The 24,772-nt window shown below is 40.0% G+C and overlaps 1 protein-coding gene across 1 annotated transcript; it reads right to left on the minus strand.

The window, feature by feature from the left end:
* Window positions 1-1,577: 1,577 nt before the first annotated feature.
* On the minus strand, window positions 1,578-21,817 carry LOC110901916. Its single transcript, XM_022148674.1, has 4 exons — window positions 21,530-21,817; window positions 7,250-7,735; window positions 5,966-6,073; window positions 1,578-2,348 (listed from the first exon to the last, which is right to left on the minus strand). Exons 1-4 carry the CDS (start codon window positions 21,815-21,817, stop codon window positions 1,578-1,580), a joined length of 1,653 nt encoding a protein of 550 aa, XP_022004366.1.
* Between the last annotated feature and the right edge of the window lie 2,955 nt (window positions 21,818-24,772).

The raw sequence follows: 24,772 nt of genomic DNA on the forward strand, positions 1-24,772 counted from the left end.
AGGTATCTATTGGGTTCTTTACGAGTCCTGATGCTCCTGCGAAGGCTTGTGTTCAGGTCTGATTCGGTATCAACAATTTGTTGTGGTTCAGACGTTCCGACCTCGTCAACGGTTGTTTGTAGTCCTTGAACTTCTTCAAGATCTACTAAGTTACTTCCAGTTCCTCGATTAAGAAGTTCATCTTCAAGGAACCTTTTAGCCTTCCTTTTGATGGAAATCGTATTTGCATCAGGATGGTAGAAGTAATAACCGCATTGGTTATAGTATCCGACGAAAACAACCTTTTCGCCTCGAGGGTCGAGCTTGTCATCAGAGTCACTTGTGATGTAAGCATCACACCCCCATACTCTTAGGTAACTCAAATTCGGCTTATGCCCATGCCATATCTCATATGGAGTTTTGTTTACCTTTTTGGTCGGTGCTAGATTTACGAGTCGAGCAGCAGTCATAAGAGCAAAACCCCAAAAAGAGTGAGGTAAATTTGTTCTATACATCATCGATCGAATCATATTTAGTAGGGTTCGATTTCTCCTTTCACACACGCCATTAAGTTGGGGTGTGCCTGGTGGAGTGGGTTGTGAAACTATTCCACGTTCCTTTAGGTGATCGAGAAATTCCAAGCTGAGGTATTCACCGCCTCGATCTGAGCGAAGCATTTTAATCTTTCTATTAAGTTGGTTTTCAACTTCGTTTTGAAACTCTTTGAACTTTTCAAAAGTTTCATGCTTATGCTTTATGAGATAGACATAAGCATATCGACTATAATCGTCGATGAACGTAACGAAGTATCTCTCGTAATTCCTAGTCATGGTTCTAAAAGGACCACATACATCTGAGTGTATGAGTCCTAGTAGATCACTGGCTCGTTCACCAACATGGGTAAAGGGATCCTTGGTGAGTTTGCCAGCTAAGCAAGACTCGCAATCATCAAATGAGTCCGTTCCGGTGGATTCAAGAATCCCCTTAGATTGGAGCCATTTTACGCGTGCCTTGCTTATATGGCCAAGTCTACAATGCCATAGGAATGAATCACTAGCACCATTTTTCTGAAATTTAGAAAGGTGATATATGTTACTGCTAGGCTGAACATTAATTTCATAGATACCGTTTCGAGGGTTAGCCTCAAAATAGTAAATACCATTTAGATAAGCAGAAATAGCAACACCATTAAAAACATATCTAAATCCTTGTTCAAAAAGCAACAAAACTGAAATGATTTTCCTGGTTAAACCAGGTGCATAAACACAATTGTTCAAAACAACGACAAGACCAGAAGGGCATGTAAGATTAAATGTGCCAGTTGCCATAACTGGGACTCTTTTCCCATCACCAACAATGAGCTCCATGTCTCCTGGCTTCAGTTTCTTCCACTTCTCAGGCTCCTGCAAGACATTAATGATGTGATAACCACACCCGGTATCAAATACCCATGTGTTTCTTGAAACAGTGAAAAGTTCGATAACATATAGTAGAATACCTGAAGAAGTGCCTTCTCCATTAGCCTTCTTCACTTTGAGCTTGGCAAGATACTCGGGGCAGTTACGTTTCCAGTGCCCCATCTTGTTACACTCATAGCATTACCGCTCTTCTGGAAGAGGGGCTTTCATAGCTTGCTTGCTCTTGTTGGTGGCAGGTTTGGCAACAACATGAGCCTTTCCTTTGTTTTTGTTGTTATAACTTTTCTTCTTTGTTTTGGGCTTTTTAACACCACCAGGTCGAACCATTAACACTTGGCTTACTTTGTTGGAAATGTTCATCTCTGCCGTTTTGAGCATCCCATGTAGCTCTGGCATTGTCTTTACCCAGTCATTCATGTTAAAGTTCATAACAAATTGATCATAGTGACTGGAAAGAGAGTTGCGAATGAAGTCAACAGCCATCTCATCTTGGAGAGGATAACCAAGTTTGTTTAGTTGGTAGATGTAGCCTTTCATCTTGAGGACATGAGCACTAACTGAGGAACCATCTTGCATTCTACAGCTTATGAGCTGTTTCATGGTGTCATAGCGTTCCTGACGGGCTTGTTTATGAAACATGCCCTTGAGTTGTTCAATCATGTCGAAGGAATTCATGTCTTCCATATTCTTCTGAAGATCTGGAGACATGGTGGCTTGCATGAGGCAAGCAACTTCCATGGCATCTTCTTTATGTTTGTCGAAAGCCTTCTTCGCAACCACAGTGTTGTTCTCGGGTGCAGTTGGGATCGGGGTTTCCAAAACATAAAGCCTTTTTGCCATCTTGAGAACGATTCTCAAGTTGTGGTGCCACTTAAGAAAATTGGTGTTATTCAGTTTGTCTTTCTCAAGTATGGACTTGAGAGCAAAAGAGGAGTTGTTTTCAGATGACATCTGTTTAGCAAAAATTATTTAATTAGTACTTTTAATGTATTTCCTTATTTAGTGAGGTGAGACGATAAGGAGCGAGAATCCGGTTAGAAGCCCTTTCTAAAGGCAGCTGGGGCATGCAACATTAGCAAGAGGTTCAAGCGGACGGACAATGATTGTCAATTGTGAGAAAAGCACAACTCCCGGGGTTTATGAGGCTGCGAGGAAAACCTTTGCCCTTGCATTGATACGTTTGGCCTTATCTATGCCACTTTTGTTCTCGAGACGGCTAGGGCACGCAACACCAGAAGAAAAGTAATAGTCGTCCTAAAACGGTCGCATGTGGAAGGGCCGGATGTGTCGACGGAACCCTTGCACCTTGTAAGGATAAACTAGACACCAAGTGTCGTGCTGTGGCTCCAACACTGATGGTTCGCATTATGCCCCAAGTGCTACTAGTAGTAGGATGGCATAGACGATTGATTTTAATTTTTTACCAAATAGGGTTGTTATAGTCGGTTTTAATTTAAATATTAAATTTGCGACATAACCAAAAGACCCTTTCACCTCTCGGGACAAATAGTTTTAGATAACCTACAAAACTAAGTTTGTCGCGACTTGGAATAACCAATTTAAAGTTAATAGTGAATACTATTAAGTTTGTTAGGACCAGTTTTAACTCCGAAACGATTGCGAACCGAATGTGTGACGTGCGGAATCTGTACACGAACGTGACCGAACACACGAGACGTAATTATAACCGTGATTCTTTGATAGATCTAAAAACGTACAAGAAACGTGAATCACCTTTTGCCTTTCTCTCTCTACTTTCTCTCTCTAGCTCCTATCTCCTCAAATGTAGCAAATGGCAAAAGTGGCAAAAGTAAGGCATAAACCTCCTATTTATAGGCCAAGGGGCTTTAATGAGATTCCTCATTATTACAGAAATGCCACCTTGCCTTTTCTCCTAAATCTAACACTATAAGCACTAAACTTCTTCTGTTTCTGTTACGAACGGAATTGACGGAGGCGATAGACATAAATGCACTAACAGATGACTCCCCCTTGGATATTGCCGTAGTCAATCCGTAGTCAAGCTCGTAGCGACTTGTCTTTATTTTTCTCTCTGAGTCTTCTTGAAGATTTGACGTCTTCAGCAAACACAGACTCCCTTTTGCTTGAACAGAATCCCCGTGGATCTGTCTTCAGCTTCAGCTTCTCCCCCTTTCGGTAGACTCTTCAGGCTCCCTCTTTCGTCAAGCTGCCGTGCTTTTGGGATCGACACCTGGCTTTCCGATTACAAGCTTCTTGAGGATAGATTCCTGGCTCTTTGAATCCACGCTTCCTCTTGCGTTGAGCTTGTCTTCAGACTCCCCCTTAGACTCGGCTATCGGGATCGTAGTCTGGTACAACATCTGCAAGTCTCAGACAATTATAAGTACAAATGTTTTGAAATTGTCCAGAAATCGTAATCTGGCTCTTTTAAACTTTCTAAATCACTCCCCTTATCAACAATCTTTATTGATTGGGCAGCATTTAAGTATCCAAAATTGAAAACTGGCTCTTTTACAGATTTTAAGTTTCAAATTAATGAACTTGTTTTATTTTCAGAAACACGATCAGCGTACTTAGATTTTGAAACTCAGCTTTCAGACATCGGTTGTTGAAAATAAAATGGAATCAAAATCTTTTTGTATTTTTCTGAAATGTAAAGCAGTAAAGAAATATTTACAAATATATTTAGAGACAATATTTTTGTTTGAGTTCGCGTCAGAGGATCATATCAGTTTATGACAAATCACTAGTACCGTTGAGCTTTAAAAACTTTAAGTTCTAAACGATTCACTTAGATTGTCAGTATACTGATCCACTTAAATTTTCACACAAAGTTCAACTGTTTCGAGATACGAGTTTAGTGTTTTAAGGACTTAAACTTATTCGCGTGTACCACCTCAGAATATACTCCCGTATCCAGATCCCAATATTCAGTCTTACAGGTGAGTATACCTAAATGATATCTGTAAAGGGTTAAATGTGAAACCGTGAGAGCTCAGGTCAGAACTTTCGTTTAGCAGAGAGATGACGGTTCGACTTTCGGTGTATTCCCTTTAGAGGATCTTTTCTTCAACAGCACATGATTAGCATTTTTCAATGTTTCGTCATTTTTTTTGCTGAGGGTGATGCTATATTTCAAGCAAGCGAAAAGTATTATACGGGGACTAGGCCATTGCTTCCGCAAAATCAGAAGTCCCAGGATAATACCCCAGATATCACTAAGCATAAAGACCTAGTATCTCAGAAAGAGGGGTCTTTCAAACAAGATTTCAGGGGTTACCTATATATCCGAGAGATGTTCCCCACGAAATAAGTAAGTTTGAAAATTAGGTTTATATCTCGAAAACAATCTACTAAGCGTATAAAAATCTACTGGCATATCATCAGTGAGACCGTTTATCACATTTTAACTTTCCAATTCTTTATCGTACTGTGATTGTCTGCTGATGTACTATCATTTCCTCTTTTTACACAAAAACTCTTTTTCATTTTTTTCATGTTTTTGGCTTTTTCAAATTTTCTAATGTTTTTGTATTTTCTGAAATTTTTACTCCCCCTAAAATTCAAAACATTTAAAGAAAATTTGACAAACCGATGTAGACAGCTTTGTCTCGCCATCCATTTTCTGCTTTTCGTGCACTGATTTGCAGAAAATATAAAGTAAAGCAGTAATTACCCCCATGATTTACAACACATTGATTTTTACAGTTTGAAAACCATTTTTCAATCTTGTGAAAGTAATCGTGTTTGTTCCGCCGTGAGGGTTTCGGCATATTCAATCAACAAATTTTTGAGATTTTTGAATTTTTGACAAATTTAAAAACAAACATATTTTTGATTTTTCAAATTTTGACAAAATGAAAACATATTTTTGGTTTTTAAATTTTTCAATTTTTATAGTTTTTGAAATATGGTTTATTTATGTACAGACAACAAATAAACTCCCTGTTTCAACCAATACAGGGTTCAGCAGCCTTCTCCTCCTGTGCTAGGCTGCTCTGACACTCCTCTGGTTGACATTCAGTTCTCTTGAGCACCTGCACATTTAAAGTATTCAATCACTTGAACAATTTAGCCCAGGTCTGTTGGACCTTAGGCATTTCAACACAATATGCTTCATTCAACTTCGGAAAATCTTTGTCGTTTTGAACAAAGACTTTTTCAACTTTAGCATCATTTACCGAAGTTATTTGTTTCTTAACACTCCATGTTTGACCTTTAGGAGTCCCTCTTTTATAAAAATTTGACTCTTTTTGAACGTTTGGACTCTGAACAACAACTTTTGGTTTCCAAAACTGGTTTGGTTTTGTTGCATCAACAGTTGTTTTCCAACTTTGTGTTGTTCTAAGTCTGGGTGTCACAGGTTTCCATGTTTGTTGTGAGTCAGCCTTTGACATTTTCGGCTTCCAAGTTTGCTTTGAATCAAACTTGGTTGATTTCTAATTCACAACATCAGACTTTTGTTTCTCAACATAAACAGACTTCTTTTTCGTCTCAACATCAACAGGTTTCAGATTTGGACACTTGCGTGCAAGATGTCCTTTTTTATCACATTTAAAACATGTTCTTTTTGAGACATCTTTGACCTGTTGTTGTTGTTTTTTCTGAGCATGGAACTCTTCATTAGACTGTCGTCTAGATTGGAGTTCTTTCTCTTTTTCGGAACTTGTTCTGTGAACAAAGTTCATTTTTGCCTGAAAATTCAGAGTTTCATTTTTATTCCAATTTTGTTTCTTTTTATAACCCAACCCAGCCTTCATGTTTTTCTTTTTGTAACCAGGTTTGTTATAAAAGGTTTTCTGACATTTTCCAGCAAATTTTGGAATTTCAGACTTTTTAATTTGAACCATTTTGAAAACTTTGTCAATCTTTTCTGAAATCACATTCTGAATCGGGAATACAATATATAAGAATAATTTGTCTGATCCAATCATGGAATAAACCAATCCTTTTGAATCATCATTCAAATTTTTCTTGGATTTTGAGTTTTTCAGATATTCTTCATGAAAACTACCTTCATTTTCATCATGTGATTCAGCTTTACCTGTATCAACCGACTCTTCTTTCAACACACTTTCAACGACCTTATCTACCACCTCTGAATCACTAGAATCATCAGATTTGGAATAGGTTACGTCAATGTTATCTGGCAATTGATCTACCATGTTGAAAGCTTTCTCGACCTTTTCATCATCATAAAACACAAACTTTTCCGGTGGTGGAACTTGATGAAACTCTGAGCCAATACCTTTCGTGTTTTGCTCAGAATCTTTTCCATCCGGTTTTATATTGAAAATACATTCAAGCACATATGACGACGCGTGATAACTTTTTAATTTGTTGTTATCCTGTTCTAAATTAGCAATCTTACGCTTAAGTTTAGTAACATCTTCAATATAAGAATTCACAACTTGTTGTTTTATTTCATACATTCGTTTTAGTTCCTTTGATGTTTCAGAATAGTATTTCAATCTTGATTGAGCAAGTTTCATTTCACTTTTTACTTTTTCAAATGACTCTTTCGTAATGTGATATGCCAATTTTATTGAATCATATTCCTTTTTCATTTCTTGGCAAATGCTTTCTTTTTGTGAACATTCTTCTGTCATTTTAGAAACATTTTCTTTCAAAACTTCATATTCTTTTTCTATCTTTTTACATTTTGTTGAAAGCGTTTCATTGTTTTCTTTTAAAACCTTTTCATTTTCAAACATTTCTTTGCACTTGTTTTTGAAAACTTCTTCAAGTTTTGCAAAATCAAGATCTCTTGTTCTGATCTTTTCATCTTTTTCAGTACAAGCACTGCACATTTCTATGCATTTCTTGCACTGTTCAACAGTTTCAGTCAAGATGTTAGAATCAGAATTTACCTCAGTGATTGGCACCTTGGTGTTTGCTTCTGTTTTTGTCTGATCAGCTTCTTTCTGCTGCTTCTCATCAACAACATTACCAGCAACATCTGTTGAACTTTCAACCTTCACTTCTATCGAACTTTCCTTCTCTTTCTTGACTTCTTCAACTTGCTGTTCTTCAGTAATAGCTTCTTTCTCAATAACCTTCTCTTTAGCTTTCTCAACTCCATCTTTCACTTTTTCTTCAACCTTGACCTCCTCGGCAACTTTCTTCAAATCATCAACCAGATTCTTAATGTTCTTCTTCATTCTTTCTTCATTCCTCTTCCTCAGTTTTGTTGTCATAGCATCCCTGATGATTTTATCCAGCCTTTTCACATATGTCTTGTCTTTTGCAACATTGGAATAATATTCACCGGATCGAGGAATTACAAGAAGAACATCATCATGAACTATGTCACTTCTTGGAACGACTGGTTCACCTTGTTTGTTGACAAAACATTCCTGCTTCTTATCCCATCTTTTGTTCACAACAGCATTCTCATATTCTGTCACACCCCGATTTTCCACGTGTATCACCGGTGGGCCCGGTGGGGGATTACCGTGACGTAGTTGGCAACAATATAGTCAAACCACAATATTTAAATGCACAGCGGAAGCAATAAAGATAAATATAATTCAACCATTTACTGTAATATCAATGTATCACAAGTAGTTGAATAGTATCCACAGGATGGATCAAAATAAATAAAATGTCGTTCAACAGATAAGACATCAAGCTTGCGAGACTTCTTAATGATGCTATGGAGCTAATGCCAGCCAATTACGTGTAGTACCTGCACTTAATCTTTTTGGGAAAATACGTCAGTTTACACTGGTAAATACGATCAACTGACTCATTTTGTAAATGATTGAAAATTGGTTTAGATGCACAAGGCATAAACATGTTTGTTTAACTTGGGAAAATTATTTAATATTATAATCTTGTGAACGAATTACATGTTCCTTCTTTGCGTTCAGTAGCCCGGATCGTGCCGGGTTAAAGATCAATAGACACACCACATTTGCGTAAAACCGAGGCGGGTAAACCATCGGCTACGTCTTTTAATAGTATAGACATCATATCGGGTGTACGCCTACACCCGAGAGTCAAGGTCGTGGCCATTTCTTCGAATGATGCCAAGGATATCCGGGACATGGTCATTAACCCCCAAAGGCTTTTAAGTAACAAGACTGTTTAAATGAGCCGACCAAACTATTCAATTAACCACCTAAGCGATGGAATTATTTGATGCTCAATCAAGCGGTATTTTATATACCGTAACCCAAGCCCGTATAAGGGAAAATAAGTTAAAAGTATTTACCTTTGCAATGTATATTCCTTAATCAATTAAATCACCGATATCTTTTACTGGGGCTCCTATTCTGGAACGAAGGTTAAAATAACCTATTAGAATCCTAACGGGTCTTTATATTAGCCGTAGCCTAGACCGGTTAGTTTCGAGGGATAGATACGGTTTAATCGCGTGAAAGGCGAAAACCGAGAATGGAATGTGATTCTGACCCAACAAGTTTGGAGACTTGTTTTATATGGGTTTAATATTCACACTCTGGATCTTGGGGTCAAAATGATATGGTTTGACCCGTATCGGCTAATTTATGTAAACTAGTTACATAAGCCGAACCGTGGGCGCAATAGGCGCAACGGGTAACCGTAGGAGTCCTACACTGTTTTCCTAAGTTAATATACTTTAAAGAGGTTGTGGTATCAGTAGGATACCTTCCATAATGCCCGTAACGAGTTTTAGTTCATTATACGCCCCGTAGGGGTTTTCCGGTCATTTTTAAAGACTTTTAAAGGGATTTCTGAGTTCTACAGGAAACCTGAGTTTCCCGATCAGTTTAATAAGTCTAAAATATCTTATTTATCATTTAAAATTAGTAGCAACTGGAATCGGGTCAAAAGACCTTGTAGAACTCAAGTTTTGGCCGAAAAGGGCATATTCGGTATTTACCGAACCGTAGCCATAACCGCAGGTTATGAGCAGGTTAAAATTAATTTAAAATCTTTAAAAATCCCAAAATATTATTTTACCACAGTGGGTAAAAGTTTTGGTGACGAAATCTTGGTTTAGGTAGCCGTTATGCTAATTGCGCCGTTTATTACAAAAGTTTCTTATAAATGCGCTAATTAGCATAACTCTCATTCTAGGCCTCGGATTGGCGTGAAACTTTCGGGACATGCTTAGAATTTAGTAAGCAAGGTTATGGTCCCTTCACGTCTCTGAAATACTCGTTTTATTTTAAAAAGGGCGTTACGGTCAACTTTTAAGTAATTAACGGAAATGCGTAAAAGACTCGGATAAACAATGAACCGGTCACAGAGGGTGATACCAACATGTGACCTGGTCCTAAGAGAGTCCTAAAGCATATCTACATTTCACTAAAACGGGTCAGAACTGAAGTCAAAGCAAAAGTCAAACTTTTGCGACATTCGGCTCCGAACCGGGTCAATATAGCAAATGGCCGAATCAAACGAGCGTAGACAAGTTTATATACTTAATATCATGTTTTATGATCATCAAAACAGGTTTCATAACATATACATTACAGATTATGCATAAAATTGCAAAATGACTTTCTATTGACTTTTTGGGTGTACGTTTGACTCGACATTCGACATAGTTAGAGTGGTGATCAGTGGGAACCCTTTTAGAGGTTTATTACCCACGTAAATACCAACACATAACCACTTTTGATTCGACATAAGACTGAGCCATTAAGGATTTATCTTGAAGTTAAACCGTAGTTACGACGGTTTGATTTCTAGTTATATTACTAAGCAAACAAGACCATAAATGCTCTAAACAACTTACAGAAGCTTGCGCACGATTTGGAATGCTAGAAGAAGACTTGGGAGCGTCAGAAATGATCAGAGAAGGTGTTTTGAGTTGTGATTGAGTTGTGAACTATGAATGCTTATTTATAGTGCAAGACAAGCCCTTAGATCATTACACATTGGTCTATAAGTGATCATGGATGATGGGCAGGTTTATCTAGGTGTTATGGGTCGAGTAGGGGGTGCCCATGCCTCACTTATTGCCCATTTGATCCTTCACAAACTCAAAAGGCATGCAAGTTGAAAGTTTCTGCATCTGGGCGTCCCACGCGGCCCGCATGAAGGAATCATGCATCTTTGTCGCGGGCCGCCTGAGTTCGATATCAGACGCGTATAATTTAGGAAGCTCGCGGCCCACCTCAACTTAACCAAAAATGTAATGCGGCCCGCGAGAGGGTTGTTTTTCAAGGATTTTAAATCTTTTGTAATGATTACGAAATCCAGGTAATTAATAACGAAATCTTTCGTAATTATTAACCTGACCTTTCGGGTTTGAAGGGGTAACTTTGCGGTTTGGCCCTCGATTATTTACAACTAAGGGCCTCGTGTTATTTACCCGCATTGTTAAGTCCCCGGTTAGTTTATTAATTATTTGGAAAGCCTTAACTTTCATCGTTGACGCTTTTAACCCTTCTCGTACGAATTTAATCATAACTTTCTCGTTTTAAAACGGAACTTCGCGGAATTTATATATTATATTCTAGTGAGCGTATTTTACTATTACAAAGCCTCGGGTACGTCAAAGGGTCACTCAGAGGTATAATTAAACATGTTGACACAGTTAACCCCTGTAGCTTGTAATCTCCCACTTTCTTCCGCGTTTCGCTTCCGTACGATCCATGATTTATTCATTTGAAGGTACGGGCACCCTTTAGGGTTACTATACAGTATACTTACCCTTGTTTGACATTTATAACCCTCGAATTTATATACTTTCAAGGTTTGTCAACTTTAGTCCTTTATTAAATATAATACGCCACGTGTAAACTCAAGACACGTGTCAATACATTATTGGACACAAAAATTCGAGGTGTTACATCCTCACCCCCTTAAAATAAATCTCAACCCGAGATTTAGTCAAATAAATAGGGATATTTCTCTTTCATCGTGGATTCAACTTCCCACGTGAATTCGGGACCTCTACGGGCATCCCATTTAACTTTAACTATTGGCACATGTTTTCTTCGGAGCTTTTTCACCTATCGATCTTCAATCGACAAAGGCTTCTCCACAAACTTCAAGCTCTCATCTATATGCACATCCGTGTGTGGGATCACCAATGATTCATCGGCGAAGCACTTCTTTAGATTGCAGATGTGGAACACATTATGAATTCCATTGAGCTCTTCCGGTAAGTTTAATTTATAGGCAACTGACCCGACCCGTTCGATAACCTCAAAAGGTCCTATGTATCGTGGGCTCAGTTTACCCTTCTTGCCAAAACGCATCACCCCCTTCCAGGGTGATACTTTTAGTAACACTTTTTCACCTACCTCAAAGTGAAAATCTTTACGCTTCGGATCAGCGTAACTTTTCTGCCTATCACGGGCAGCCTTGAGACGTTCCCGAATCTGGACAATCTTGTCCGTTGTCTCGAAAACTATCTCTGGTCCTGATAATTGGACCTCTCCCACTTCCGCCCAACAAACAGGCGATCTACACTTCCTACCGTATAATGCCTCGAAAGGCGCAACCTTTATGCTGGTATGGTAGCTATTGTTGTAGGAGAATTCGATTAGGGGTAAGTTCTTATCCCAACTACCACCTAAATCGATAGCACATGCTCGCAGCATGTCTTCTAACGTTTGAATGGTACGCTCACTCTGACCGTCCGTCTGTGGATGGTAAGCCGTACTTAAGTTCAAACGCGTGCCTAAAGATTGTTGGAAACTCTTCCAGAAATGTGACGTGTACCTAGTATCCCTATCAGAGATAATGGATACAGGTATGCCATGTAAGGCGACAATCTTATCAACATATAACTGGGCCAATGTATCGGAGCTATAAGTCTCCTTGATGGGTAAGAAATGAGCTGACTTAGTCAGTCGATCGACTATAACCCATATTGTGTCGTTTCCTTTGCTCGTTTTTGGTAACTTGGTGATAAAATCCATAGTTACACACTCCCATTTCCATTCAGGAAGTTCAGGCTGTTGTAGCAAGCCAGATGGCTTTTGATGCTCAGCTTTGACTTGCGCACAAGTCAAGCATTTGGCTACATAGGCGGCTACAGACTTTTTCAAGCCTATCCACCAATAATTTGCCTTTAAATCCTGATACATTTTGTCTGCTCCGGGATGGACAGAATATTTGGAACTATGGGCTTCCTGGAGGATAACATCACGTAGTCCTCCATAAATAGGAACCCATATCCGTCCATTCAATCTCAAAAGTCCATCCTTGTGAAGAGTTAACTGCTCCTCAGTTACTCCCAACTTTTCCTTAGGATAATTAGCTTCCAACACAGCCTCTCGCTGTGCAGCTAATATCCTTTCAATCAAGTTATTCTTTACTTCCATCCTCCTCGCATTGATTCGGATGGGTTTTATCCTTTCTTTCCAGCTCAAGGCGTCAGCGACTACATTCGCCTTGCCGGGATGGTACCTGATTTCACAATCATAATCATTCAAGGTCTCCATCCAACGGCGCTGCCTCATATTTAGCTCCTTCTGATTGAACAGATGTTGGAGGCTTTTGTGATCTGAATAGATCACAAACTTGATTCCATATAAATAATGCCTACACAGTTTTAGTGCGAATACAACGGCACCCAGCTCCAAGTCATGGGTGGTGTAATTCTTTTCGTGCACCTTCAACTGCCTTGAAGCATAGGCAATCACCTTGCCTTTCTGCATGAGCACACACCCCATGCCAGTGTGTGACGCGTCGCAGTAGACTACGAACTCTTCAGTACCTTCCGGTAGCGTCAACACAGGAGCGTTGCTCAATCTTTGTTTCAAAATATCAAAGGATTCTTGCTGCTTAGGGCCCCAAATAAACTTTTCCTTCTTCTTGGTAAGAGAAGTTAAGGGCGCAGCAATCCTTGAGAAGTTCTCAATGAATCTTCGGTAGTATCCTGCCAATCCTAGGAAACTACGGATCTCTGTGGGCGTCTTTGGCTCTTGCCAATTCATGACCGCCTCTACCTTAGCGGGATCCACCTGGATACCACTTTCACTTACGACATGTCCAAGAAATTGGACTTCTCGTAGCCAGAATTCACATTTAGAGAATTTGGCATAGAGTTTCTCGCGATGCAGTAATTCGAGAATACATCGTAGGTGTTTCTCATGGTCGGCTTTATTCCTTGAATAGATAAGGATGTCGTCGATGAAAACGATGACAAATTTCTCCAAGTACGGCTTACAGACGCGATTCATGAGATCCATGAACGCAGCCGGTGCATTTGTGAGCCCAAAAGGCATCACTAGGAACTCGTAGTGACCGTAGCGGGTCCTAAATGCTGTTTTGTGTACATCTTCATCTCTGACCTTCAGCTGATGGTAGCCCGACCTTAAGTCGATCTTTGAGAAATAGCTAGCCCCTTGCAATTGATCAAACAGATCGTCGATCCTCGACAATGGGTATCTATTCTTTACCGTGACTTTATTAAGTTCACGATAATCGATGCACAGACGCATCGATCCGTCCTTTTTCTTTACAAACAGGACAGGAGCTCCCCAGGGAGACGAACTAGGCTTGATGAAACCTTTTGCTAATAGTTCATCTAGCTGGGTCCTCAGTTCCTTCATTTCGGTCGGTGCTAGTCTGTAGGGTGCTCTAGCAATAGGAGCTGCTGCAGGGATGATATCTATTCTGAATTCCACCTGCCTATCTGGTGGCAACCCAGGTAGATCTTCGGGAAAAACCTCTGGATACTCCGTAATGACAGGAATGTCCTCAATCCTTGGTTTGGGTTCTTCGATAATCACTTGTGCCATATAGATGACACAACCTCTCTTTAAGCATCTTGAAGCTTTGAGCATAGATACGTTCTCAGGCAGTCCATACTGCGTATCCCCTCGAATGGTGAGCGATTCACCAGTTGGGGCCTTTAGCACAATTTGTTTTCTATTGCAGACTATCTGGGCCTGGTTGTGCGCTAACCAGTCCATGCCCAGAACAATGTCAAAACCAGCTAGATTAAAGGGAAGTAGAGATAGAGGAAAAGAATGGTTCTTAATGGATATCATACATCCCTCTAATATAGTGGAGACGGTTTCTACAGTGCCATCTGCTAGCTCTACTTCGTACTTTACATTTAGGGTTTTAATAGGTATGTTCAACAACTTGCAAAATTTTTGGTCTACGAAGGATTTATCAGCTCCTGAATCGAACAGTACTCTTGCAAAAATATTATTCACGAGAAAAGTACCTGTTATTACGTTGTCGTCTTGCAGGGCTTCCTTCACATCCATTTTGAAGACTCTAGCGTTATTCTTTTTGGGTTCGTCAGTCTTCTTGGCGAGTTTGGGGCAGTTGCTCCTGATGTGCCCCTTTTCACTACAGTTGTAGCAGGTCGCGTCCTTGATCTTCTTACAATCCACAGTCTTGTGGTCTTTAGACTTGCACAGTCCACAAGTGTGCGTCTTTGACTGGGATTGTGAGTTTGGCCCAAACCTGCACTTCCCAAAGTGGAATTTCTGGCAGTTCTTACATTTGGGCTTCTCCCCCGATCGTTACTCATCCCTTCTCGTCTTGGTCCCTTTCTTGCCATCACCGTTTCCACGGTGTTTCTTTCCCGACCTTCGTGAGGTATCTTCCTCACGCTTTCTCTTTTCAGCCTCCTTGTTCCTCTGCGATCTCAGTCTGACCGCGTCCATCGTGAGGGACAAAGAGAGGTCAGTCACGGACCTGAAGGTCGTTGGCCGAGAGGCCTTCACACTAGCCTTTATCGCGGGTTCTAACCCCCCGATAAAACGAGCAATCCTCCTTGGTTCCGGGGTGACTAGATAAGGAACCAAGCGAGACATCGTATTGAAGCTCGTCAAGTAGGCCTGGCAGTCCAGGTTTGTCATCACCAGTGACACAAAATCGGACTCTATTTTCTCTACCTCATGCTGAGGGCAGTAATTTTCCCTGATGAGAGAAATGAATTCCTCCCACGTCATGCTGTAAAGCACAGCTTTTCCTGAGGCCTGAACCAGCGCCCTCCACCAAGCTAGGGCCTCGCCCTTAAATGACTGTGACACAAACTTCACTACATCCTTTTCAGCGCAGCCACTGATGTCCACTACTGTGTCCATCTCATCCGACCATGTCATGCATTCGACAGCACCCTTCTCTCCCGTAAAGTCTCGGGGTTTACAAGATACGAAGTACTTGTATGTGCAGCCCCTGGCCCTGGAAGCATCGGTATACTCCCGTTCGCGACGAACACTATTTTCATTCGACGAGTGATTGTCGTCGTCTTTCTTGGGCTTGGACGAGTGTTTATCGTCGTCTTTCTTTGGTTTGGATAGTGGTTTGTTGTGGGTTTTTGAGTGTGTCTTTGGCTTTGATGGTGGTTTGGAAACTGTTCTGCTTCGGGACTCTGTATATTGTCGATCCAGAGCTGCCTGCACAGCATTGTCGACGAGAGCCTTGAGTAGAGCGCCCGTTAAATTTATCTGGGCATTATCATAATCTTCTTCATTTGTATGATTACTTCCTCCAGTAGGATTTGCCATAGTAGCTTGTATCTGCTGCAGAAGATAATGAAAATTCTATTTAGGAGTTTATTATCGAATTGTCTTTTATGGCAATTCATTAACCATGGTAGCGAAGACCATATCCGGTTAATTTATTACTCACTTTTATTTAGGATTTGAACATACTTATCCTAATCACAATTAATATTGCTAGTGGCATAAAAGCCTAGTCACGAGGACGTTATTTTAGTATTAGCCGAGATTACAGAGAATCACGGTATGAAGGTTTGAACCGTAGTCCTTTTACTCCTTCTGACAGGGAGTCCTAGACCACCACTGTCTTTTGTCTTATTATGACAACAATTATGGCCCATAGGCACTACATCACTAACGGATGTTTGATAATTCGGCCCTTAGGCACTACATCTCTAATGGATGTTTAACAAATGATCATCTTTATTGATGATTTAACCCATGATTTATTATATCATTATTTTGGGCTTTGGAATCCTTTACAGGATTCTTGTATAAGAATGACGTGTGCGACTTTAACGAATCACATCTGCCATGATTTGTTAACATGCTTACAGAGGTTAACAGGGAATCAGAATCTTTTAATTAGGTCTTACCATCTTGGCCGGATCTTAAAAGACACCTGGCTAGGTTTCACTCTAAGATTCTTTATTTTGGCAGATCAAATTAAAAGGAATGGTTTTGGTTTATTTCATATATAGTAATAAAAACGAAATCCATAACATAATATTCCAAAATTTTAATACGATTACGCACCGCCCTAAACAGGACTTTTTAAATAGTACATACCTTCATAGAGGTTTTAAAATAAGTGACAAGTCCACGCAGGGACTAATACAAGATAAGTGCCCATGCAAGGACTAAAAGATAAGTCCACGTAGGGACTGTAGTATGATAAATGTCCACGCAGGGACTTCTTTTTAAAATAATCATTACATTAGAACATACATAAGGACTAATGGTCACGTTTCTTCTTCTTGCCCTTTAGTAGGTTTGCTAAGCCCTTGAGGAATCCTCGGTGGCTCTTACGTTCTTCCTCGAAGTCTCTTTCCACTCGGCTTAAACGGTGGAGTATTTCTTCTTGTTCAGGAGGAGAGAAACGTGGTTGTGGCGCCTGTTGCGGAACTGGAGGTCTGGGAGGTACTGGATACCCATGAGCTGAGTAGTCCGGTGCTCCCATGTTCCCATGATCTCCGTCGGGATATCGTGCATTATACCTCGCCGACACCACATATGGGTCGCGCTCATAATTGTAGTTGTAATGCGCTTGTGATGACGTTTCGAACGGGTTGTAAGCCGTTGGACCCGTGTAAGCAGGTATGGGTTGGTCATACCCAAATGGTGGCGAATTTTGTGCAGCTGGTGCGGAGTTCGCCTCCTGTACAGGACTTGAAGGTCCTTCTTCTTGTAGCGGCGGGTAGTGGCTACTACTAGAGTGTCGAGGGGTGCTGAAGTGGAAATCCCCTCCTCCTCGTGTGGACATACGAGCATTTGTCCTCCTACGCCTTGGCGGATCAGGCATTACTGGTTGTGCCGGTGGCGGAGGTGGTGGCGTAACTGCCACGAAGCGTGAATCCTCAGAGGGATCTTGCGGATGTCGCGGTTGTTGTGATGTCTGCTGAGGTGGTGTGTAGTACCACTCATGTCGGTCGAACAACGCTTGGAAACTATCTGGTCCCTGATAGGGTGTGCCATGGAAGGATGACCCATCAGAGACTTCTATTGGGTGCGTGGGCGTACCACGAGCAGGTTCTGTCGGATCAGTATCTTCGTCCATATGATCTTCGGAGAAGTGATCTTGCGGCCCTAACGGAACAAAACCTGAAGGTTCCTGGATGTAGTCAGCTGGATTAAACTGACCTCTGAAGTATGGAGTAGGGTCGTCAAAATTTCGGTGCGATACCGAACGTTGTAGAGGTATGAAGGAGGGTTGCAGGTTGTTGGGGTCATTCTCGGAATTTGGCCCGAATGAGTGCCGGTATGATGGCGTTGAGCTATGCGAGGTGGAATGCCTCGCAGGTTCATAAAGGTCTCTTCGCCTTTGCGGTTCTTCACTCCTTGTGGTTGAAGGAGCTCGCGTATTTGAAGGCCCGGCTTCGTGATCGTGATGAGTAACGATCTCTCCTCTGCCTCTTCTTCCCCTTCCTCTTCCTCGGAAAATCACTGGCGGCATATTTCCTGCTTTATAAAACTTTAAATACCAATAATAAAGGAAAAGACAAAATTGGAATAACAATTCGAATTTGTCCTATGTTCTTGTCTAGACTCAAGTATGTGCAATTGTGTCACTGAGATTAAACACTTTAGGATAGTGTTTAATTCACTCAATGTTGGCTCTGATACCAACCTGTCACACCCCGATTTTCCACGTGTATCACCGGTGGGCCCGGTGGGGGATTACCGTGACGTAGTTGGCAACAATATAGTCAAACCACAATATTTAAATGCACAGCGGAAGCAATAAAGATAAATATAATTCAACCATTTACTGTAATATCAATGTATCACAAGTAGTTGAATAGTATCCACAGGATGGATCAAAATAAATAAAATGTCGTTCAACAGATAAGACATCAAGCTTGCGAGACTTCTTAATGATGCTATGGAGCTAATGCCAGCCAATTACGTGTAGTACCTGCACTTAATCTTTTTGGGAAAATACGTCAGTTTACACTGGTAAATACGATCAACTGACTCATTTTGTAAATGATTGAAAATTGGTTTAGATGCACAAGGCATAAACATGTTTGTTTAACTTGGGAAAATTATTTAATATTATAATCTTGTGAACGAATTACATGTTCCTTCTTTGCGTTCAGTAGCCCGGATCGTGCCGGGTTAAAGATCAATAGACACACCACATTTGCGTAAAACCGAGGCGGGTAAACCATCGGCTACGTCTTTTAATAGTATAGACATCATACCGGGTGTACGCCTACACCCGAGAGTCAAGGTCGTGGCCATTTCTTCGAATGATGCCAAGGATATCCGGGACATGGTCATTAACCCCCCAAAGGCTTTTAAGTAACAAGACTGTTTAAATGAGCCAATCAAACTATTCAATTAACCACCTAAGCGATGGAATTATTTGATGCTCAATCAAGCGGTATTTTATATACCGTAACCCAAGCCCGTATAAGGGAAAATAAGTTAAAAGTATTTACCTTTGCAATGTATATTCCTTAATCAATTAAATCACCGATATCTTTTACTGGGGCTCCTATTCTGGAACGAAGGTTAAAATAACCTATTAGAATCCTAACGGGTCTTTATATTAGCCGTAGCCTAGACCGGTTAGTTTCGAGGGATAGATACGGTTTAATCGCGTGAAAGGCGAAAACCGAGAATGGAATGTGATTCTGACCCAACAAGTTCGGAGACTTGTTTTATATGGGTTTAATATTCACACTCTGGATCTTGGGGTCAAAATGATATGGTTTGACCCGTATCGGCTAATTTATGTAAACTAGTTACATAAGCCGAACCGTGCGCGCAATAGGCGCAACGGGTAACCGTAGGAGTCCTACACTGTTTTCCTAAGTCAATATACTTTAAAGAGGTTGTGGTATCAGTAGGATACCTTCCATAATGCCCGTAACGAGTTTTAGTTCATTATACGCCCCGTAGGGGTTTTCCGGTCATTTTTAAAGACTTTTAAAGGGATTTCTGAGTTCTACAGGAAACCTGAGTTTCCCGATCAGTTTAATAAGTCTAAAATATCTTATTTATCATTTAAAATTAGTAGCAACTGGAATCGGGTCAAAAGACCTTGTAGAACTCAAGTTTTGCCCGAAAAGGGCATATTCGGTATTTACCAAACCGTAGCCATAACCGCAGGTTATGAGCAGGTTAAAATTAATTAAAAATCTTTAAAAATCCCAAAATATTATTTTACCACAGTGGGTAAAAGTTTTGGTGACGAAATCTTGGTTTAGGTAGGCGTTATGCTAATTGCGCTGTTTATTACAAAAGTTTCTTATAAATGCGCTAATTAGCATAACTCTTATTCTAGGCCTCGGATTGGCGTGAAACTTTCGGGACATGCTTAGAATTTAGTAAGCAAGGTTATGGTCCCTTCACGTCTCCGAAATACTCGTTTTATTTTAAAAAGGGCGTTACGGTCAACTTTTAAGTAATTAACGGAAATGCGTAAAAGACTCGGATAAACAATGAACCAGTCACAGAGGGTGATACCAACATGTGACCTGGTCCTAAGAGAGTCCTAAAGCATATCTACATTTCACTAAAACGGGTCAGAACTGAAGTCAAAGCAAAAGTCAAACTTTTGCGACATTCGGCTCCGAACCGGGTCAATATAGCAAATGGCCGAATCAAACGAGCGTAGACAAGTTTATATACTTAATATCATGTTTTATGATCATCAAAATAGGTTTCATAACATATACATTACAGATTATGCATAAAATTGCAAAATGACTTTCTATTGACTTTTTGGGTGTACGTTTGACTCGACATTCGACATAGTTAGAGTGGTGATCAGTGGGAACCCTTTTAGAGGTTTATTACCCACGTAAATACCAACACATAACCACTTTTGATTCGACATAAGACTGAGCCATTAAGGATTTATCTTGAAGTCAAACCGTAGTTACGACGGTTTGATTTCTAGCTATATTACTAAGCAAACAAGACCATAAATGCTCTAAACAACTTACAGAAGCTTGAGCACGATTTGGAATGCTAGAAGAAGACTTGGGAGCTTCAGAAATGATCAGAGAAGGTGTTTTGAGTTGTGATTGAGTTGTGAACTATGAATGCTTATTTATAGTGCAAGACAAGCCCTTAGATCATTACACATTGGTCTATAAGTGATCATGGATGATGGGCAGGTGTCTCTAGGTGTTATGGGTCGAGTACGGGGTGCCCATGCCTCACTTATTGCCCATTTGATCCTTCACAAACTCAAAAGGCATGCAAGTTCAAAGTTTCTGCATCTGGGCGTCCCACACGGGCCGCATGAAGGAATCATGCATCTTTGTCGCGGGCCGCCTGAGTTCGATATCAGACGCGTATAATTTAGGAGGCTCGCGGCCCGCCTCAACTTAACCAAAAATGTAATGCGGCCCGCGAGAGGGTTGTTTTTCAAGGATTTTAAATCTTTTGTAATGATTACGAAATCCAGGTAATTAATAACGAAATCTTTCGTAATTATTAACCTGACCTTTCGGGTTTGAAGGGGTAACTTTGCGGTTTGGCCCTCGATTATTTACAACTAAGGGCCTCGTGTTATTTACCCGCATTGTTAAGTCCCCGGTTAGTTTATTAATTATTTGGAAAGCCTTAACTTTCATCGTTGACGCTTTTAACCCTTCTCGTACGAATTTGATCATAACTTTCTCGTTTTAAAACGGAACTTCGCGGAATTTATATATTATATTCTAGTGAGCGTATTTTACTATTACAAAGCCTCGGGTACGTCAAAGGGTCACTCAGAGGTATAATTAAACATGTTGACACAGTTAACCCCTGTAGCTTGTAATCTCCCACTTTCTTCCGCGTTTCGCTTCTGTACGATCCATGATTTATTCGTTTGAAGGTACGAGCACCCTTTAGGGTTACTATACAGTATACTTACCCTTGTTTGACATTTATAACCCTCGAATTTATATACTTTCAAGGTTTGTCAACTTTAGTCCTTTATTAAATATAATACGCCACGTGTAAACTCAAGACACGTGTCAATACATTATTGGACACAAAAATTCGAGGTGTTACATATTCTTCCTGCATTTTCTCCATTCTGCACCCCACAATGAATCTTTCTCTTTCAGTCTTCTCTTTCAAAATCTCTTCTCGAGTTTTCTCTTTGACCTCAGCAGCAACATTTTCTTCTTTGTTTTCTTCATGAATTTCAGCAACAAGAACATGATGCTGGGCTTTTGATGCTTTTCTGCCATGAGCTGTTACAGGACGATCTTCATCTGGAAGAATTTGACTCCAGTCAAAACCTTCATCGTCATGAATTACTGAATAAGCTCTGGACTTGGATTTATCTTCAATCATTTTAGGCTCTTCGTTGCTTCGGTGATAAATTGCCTTTTGGTAATAATCATCGTTGAAAGGTCTCTCAGATTCAGCAACTTCAGAATTTCTACATTCTCGTTCGAAATGACCCTTTTGCTTGCATCTGAAGCAGGTCACTTTGGATTTGTCGAATCCAAGCTTCGTTGACGGACCACCTAACGATTGCTTCCCGGTAATCTCCATATATCTTTGAGCTCTGCGAATGCAACTTGCCAAACACCAGCGAATGTCTATGAGCTCCGTTTCTTCTGTATCAATCCAGTCGTAGTCTTCTTTGGTTAATTCTGAGTTTCCAATTTTACCAGCTACAAGACCTTCATATGATTCCAGCACAGATGCTAGAAAACTCATTTGTTGTTTAGCTGCATTGATGCTCATCGACGGAGAATTCTTCAGTTTGAAAGCAATGTTGCACAGAATCTCCTCTGCTTCATCAGAACTTGATTTTGAAGATGAATGATATCCAGAATGATAAATTGATGAGGTTGTTTGTGGTTCCTTCATCTTCTCACCACTGAATGTTGTCTTTGGTGAACTGACAACTTTCTCCGAAGGTACATTGCCTTTGTAGTATAGACCAACATTCTGATGATGCGATGAACCACTCATCTTGTTTTGCTTTTGTAGCTCCAGATCATGACTCTCAATCTTTTCTAACAACACATCAAGAGAAATCGTATCATATAAAGCATCATTTTTCAAGATAAAAACAAACGTTTGCCACTGATCAGCTCATGGTAACGCTTCAATTACTTTATCAACAACTTCTTCTCTAGTTTTCACAATTTTAAATCTTTCTAGTTCAATCTTTAAATGACAAAACCTCTCAATCATTTGCCTCACTGTCTCTCCTTTTAAACTATCAAATAAATCAAATTCTTTTTTCAATAACGCGATTTTGTTTTTCTGAATTTGTTTACCCCCCTTAGCTTTCGCCTTCAAAGCTTTCCACACAGACTTCGATGACCCATCATGTATTAATAATGAAAAAATGTCATCTCGAACTGATTGCTGGATCAAAGCAATCATCTTCTGTTCGTATGAAAATTTCTTTTTGTCTTCCTCTGAAAAATCTTTGATCAGAATTTCTTCTCCTTTGTCATTTACTGGACTATCATAACCAAACTTCAAACAAAACCAACTCTCATGTGCATATGCCTTCGTCCAACTGATAAACCTCTCCTTCCACCAAACATAATCCTCAATGTTATTCAGCTCCGGAGGTTTTGAATAGGTTCCATAAAAGTTGTCATGGTTAATGTTGTCTTTGATAGTTTTTGTTATCGCTTTGGGTGTAACCTCAGAACCTTCCACTGTATCCGAGGTAAACGCGTTGTAGAACGTATTGAAAAATTCTTCAGGCATGATGTTTTTTCTTGAATCACCTCGAATATTACCTAGAAAAACTGAATCACACAAACAAACGATCAGTTCAAAAATTTATCCAACAACTTGAATCAGACGGGAGGTTGATCGATCGGACAGTATGTTGGTCGATCGGACAGGTTGCTGTTCGATCGGACAGGGGTGCTGGTCGATCGGACAGGATGCTGTTCGATCGGTCAGGGGTGTTGTTCGATCGGTTGGCGTTTTGTCTTGAATAGAGTGGGTTGTCCGATCGGTTAGCGTGTTGAATTGATTCACAAAACGACAAAATATTATGCTGTTCGATCGGCTTGCACTTCAACCAATGGCATTAAAAGAAAAAAAGCTTGACCGATCGGCTAGAATGATGTGCTGTCTGTTTGAAGTCACAAAACGACAAAATTCTTGATCAAACGGTTAGCCTATTCAATTTATGCACACTAAACGACAAAATGTTGTGACTTAAATTAAATGATGAATATTGACATGCAAAACAAAATCACATGCAAAAATTAATAATGGCCGACAAGATATTGTTACGTGTCAAAATAACTAGAAGGGCCTCAATGTAATTGTTCTATAGTTTAGGGGGTTATTGGTTAGTTAGTGGGTATATAGTTGGGTGTTGTAATAGACGAAGACATCGATGAATTGATAAGGGTTTTCTCTCTTCTTCTGTGTTTCTTCCTTTCTTTTATCGATCTATCCTGATTACCATTTCCGATCGTATCAATGGTATCAGAGCAATCTTTCCTCTCGACCGTGGGTTAAGATTAGGGTAACAACGGTGTTCTACTGCAGCAATCGAATTAGGGTTCAACGATCAGATGTGGGTGACTTCGAATTAGGGCAACAATCGAGTGTTTTGAAGAATTTTTGCAAGCAACAACCAACAACAACAATCAGTTAACCAGACAATAGGCTTCGGAGTTCGCATTTGAGTTTGATTTTAGAGTCACGTTCATAACATCAGAAACTACTATTGGAGTATAAATCAGTTGGGGGTTTCAAAGTCAGCAGCAAATCAACATGGAATTCGCAAAGGAGCAGATTATGGCTTGTACACAAGAAGGTACTGTCCAAGATTATTGTGATTCATTCCTGTTCTTGTTCAATCAGGTTAGAAATTATGAAGAATTGACCGATTTCTATGCTATCTACCTGTTTATATGTGGTTTAGAACCAAGAATTAGGAGCATCTTTGTCAAATGGCATCAATATAGTTGTTTTAAAGTGGAAGATGTCATATCTTTGGCTTTGAAAATAGATATCAATAATCTGAATGATTCTTTCTCTCCATTCGACCCCGAATCTTCTTTTTACATGGAAGGATTAGAGTTCGATTTTAAGAAAAGTCTTTGGGAAATAATGGAAGGTAATGAATGTTTTGAGAATGGAAAAATTCAAGAAGTTGATATTGTTCAAGAAACGATTGGCGATGAAGTAATTGATGAGTCTATTATTTTTGTTCAAGAATTCGGTGATAATGAGTTTTTAGGAACTGATGTTTCTAAGGATTTTCATGGTAGTGAGTCTCTAGATCAAGATGTGAGTGTTGAATTTGATAAG

The sequence above is a fragment of the Helianthus annuus genome, chromosome 13, assembly GCF_002127325.2.
Source record: "Helianthus annuus cultivar XRQ/B chromosome 13, HanXRQr2.0-SUNRISE, whole genome shotgun sequence".
NCBI classification, from domain to species: Eukaryota; Viridiplantae; Streptophyta; class Magnoliopsida; order Asterales; family Asteraceae; genus Helianthus; species Helianthus annuus.

Bases quoted from the DNA above. Each gene is read 5' to 3' on its own strand.
- LOC110901916 (XM_022148674.1), bottom strand. From the start codon at position 21,817: ATGATTGAAGATAAATCCAAGTCCAGAGCTTATTCAGTAATTCATGAC. The intron at 6,074-7,249 runs GTAAATTCTGAT...CTGAATTTTCAG, and splicing joins CCAAGGTGCCAATCACTGAG to GCAAAAATGAACTTTGTTCA. The intron at 2,349-5,965 runs GTCAAAGATGTC...TTTGCTAAACAG, and splicing joins AGAAAAAACAACAACAACAG to ATGTCATCTGAAAACAACTC.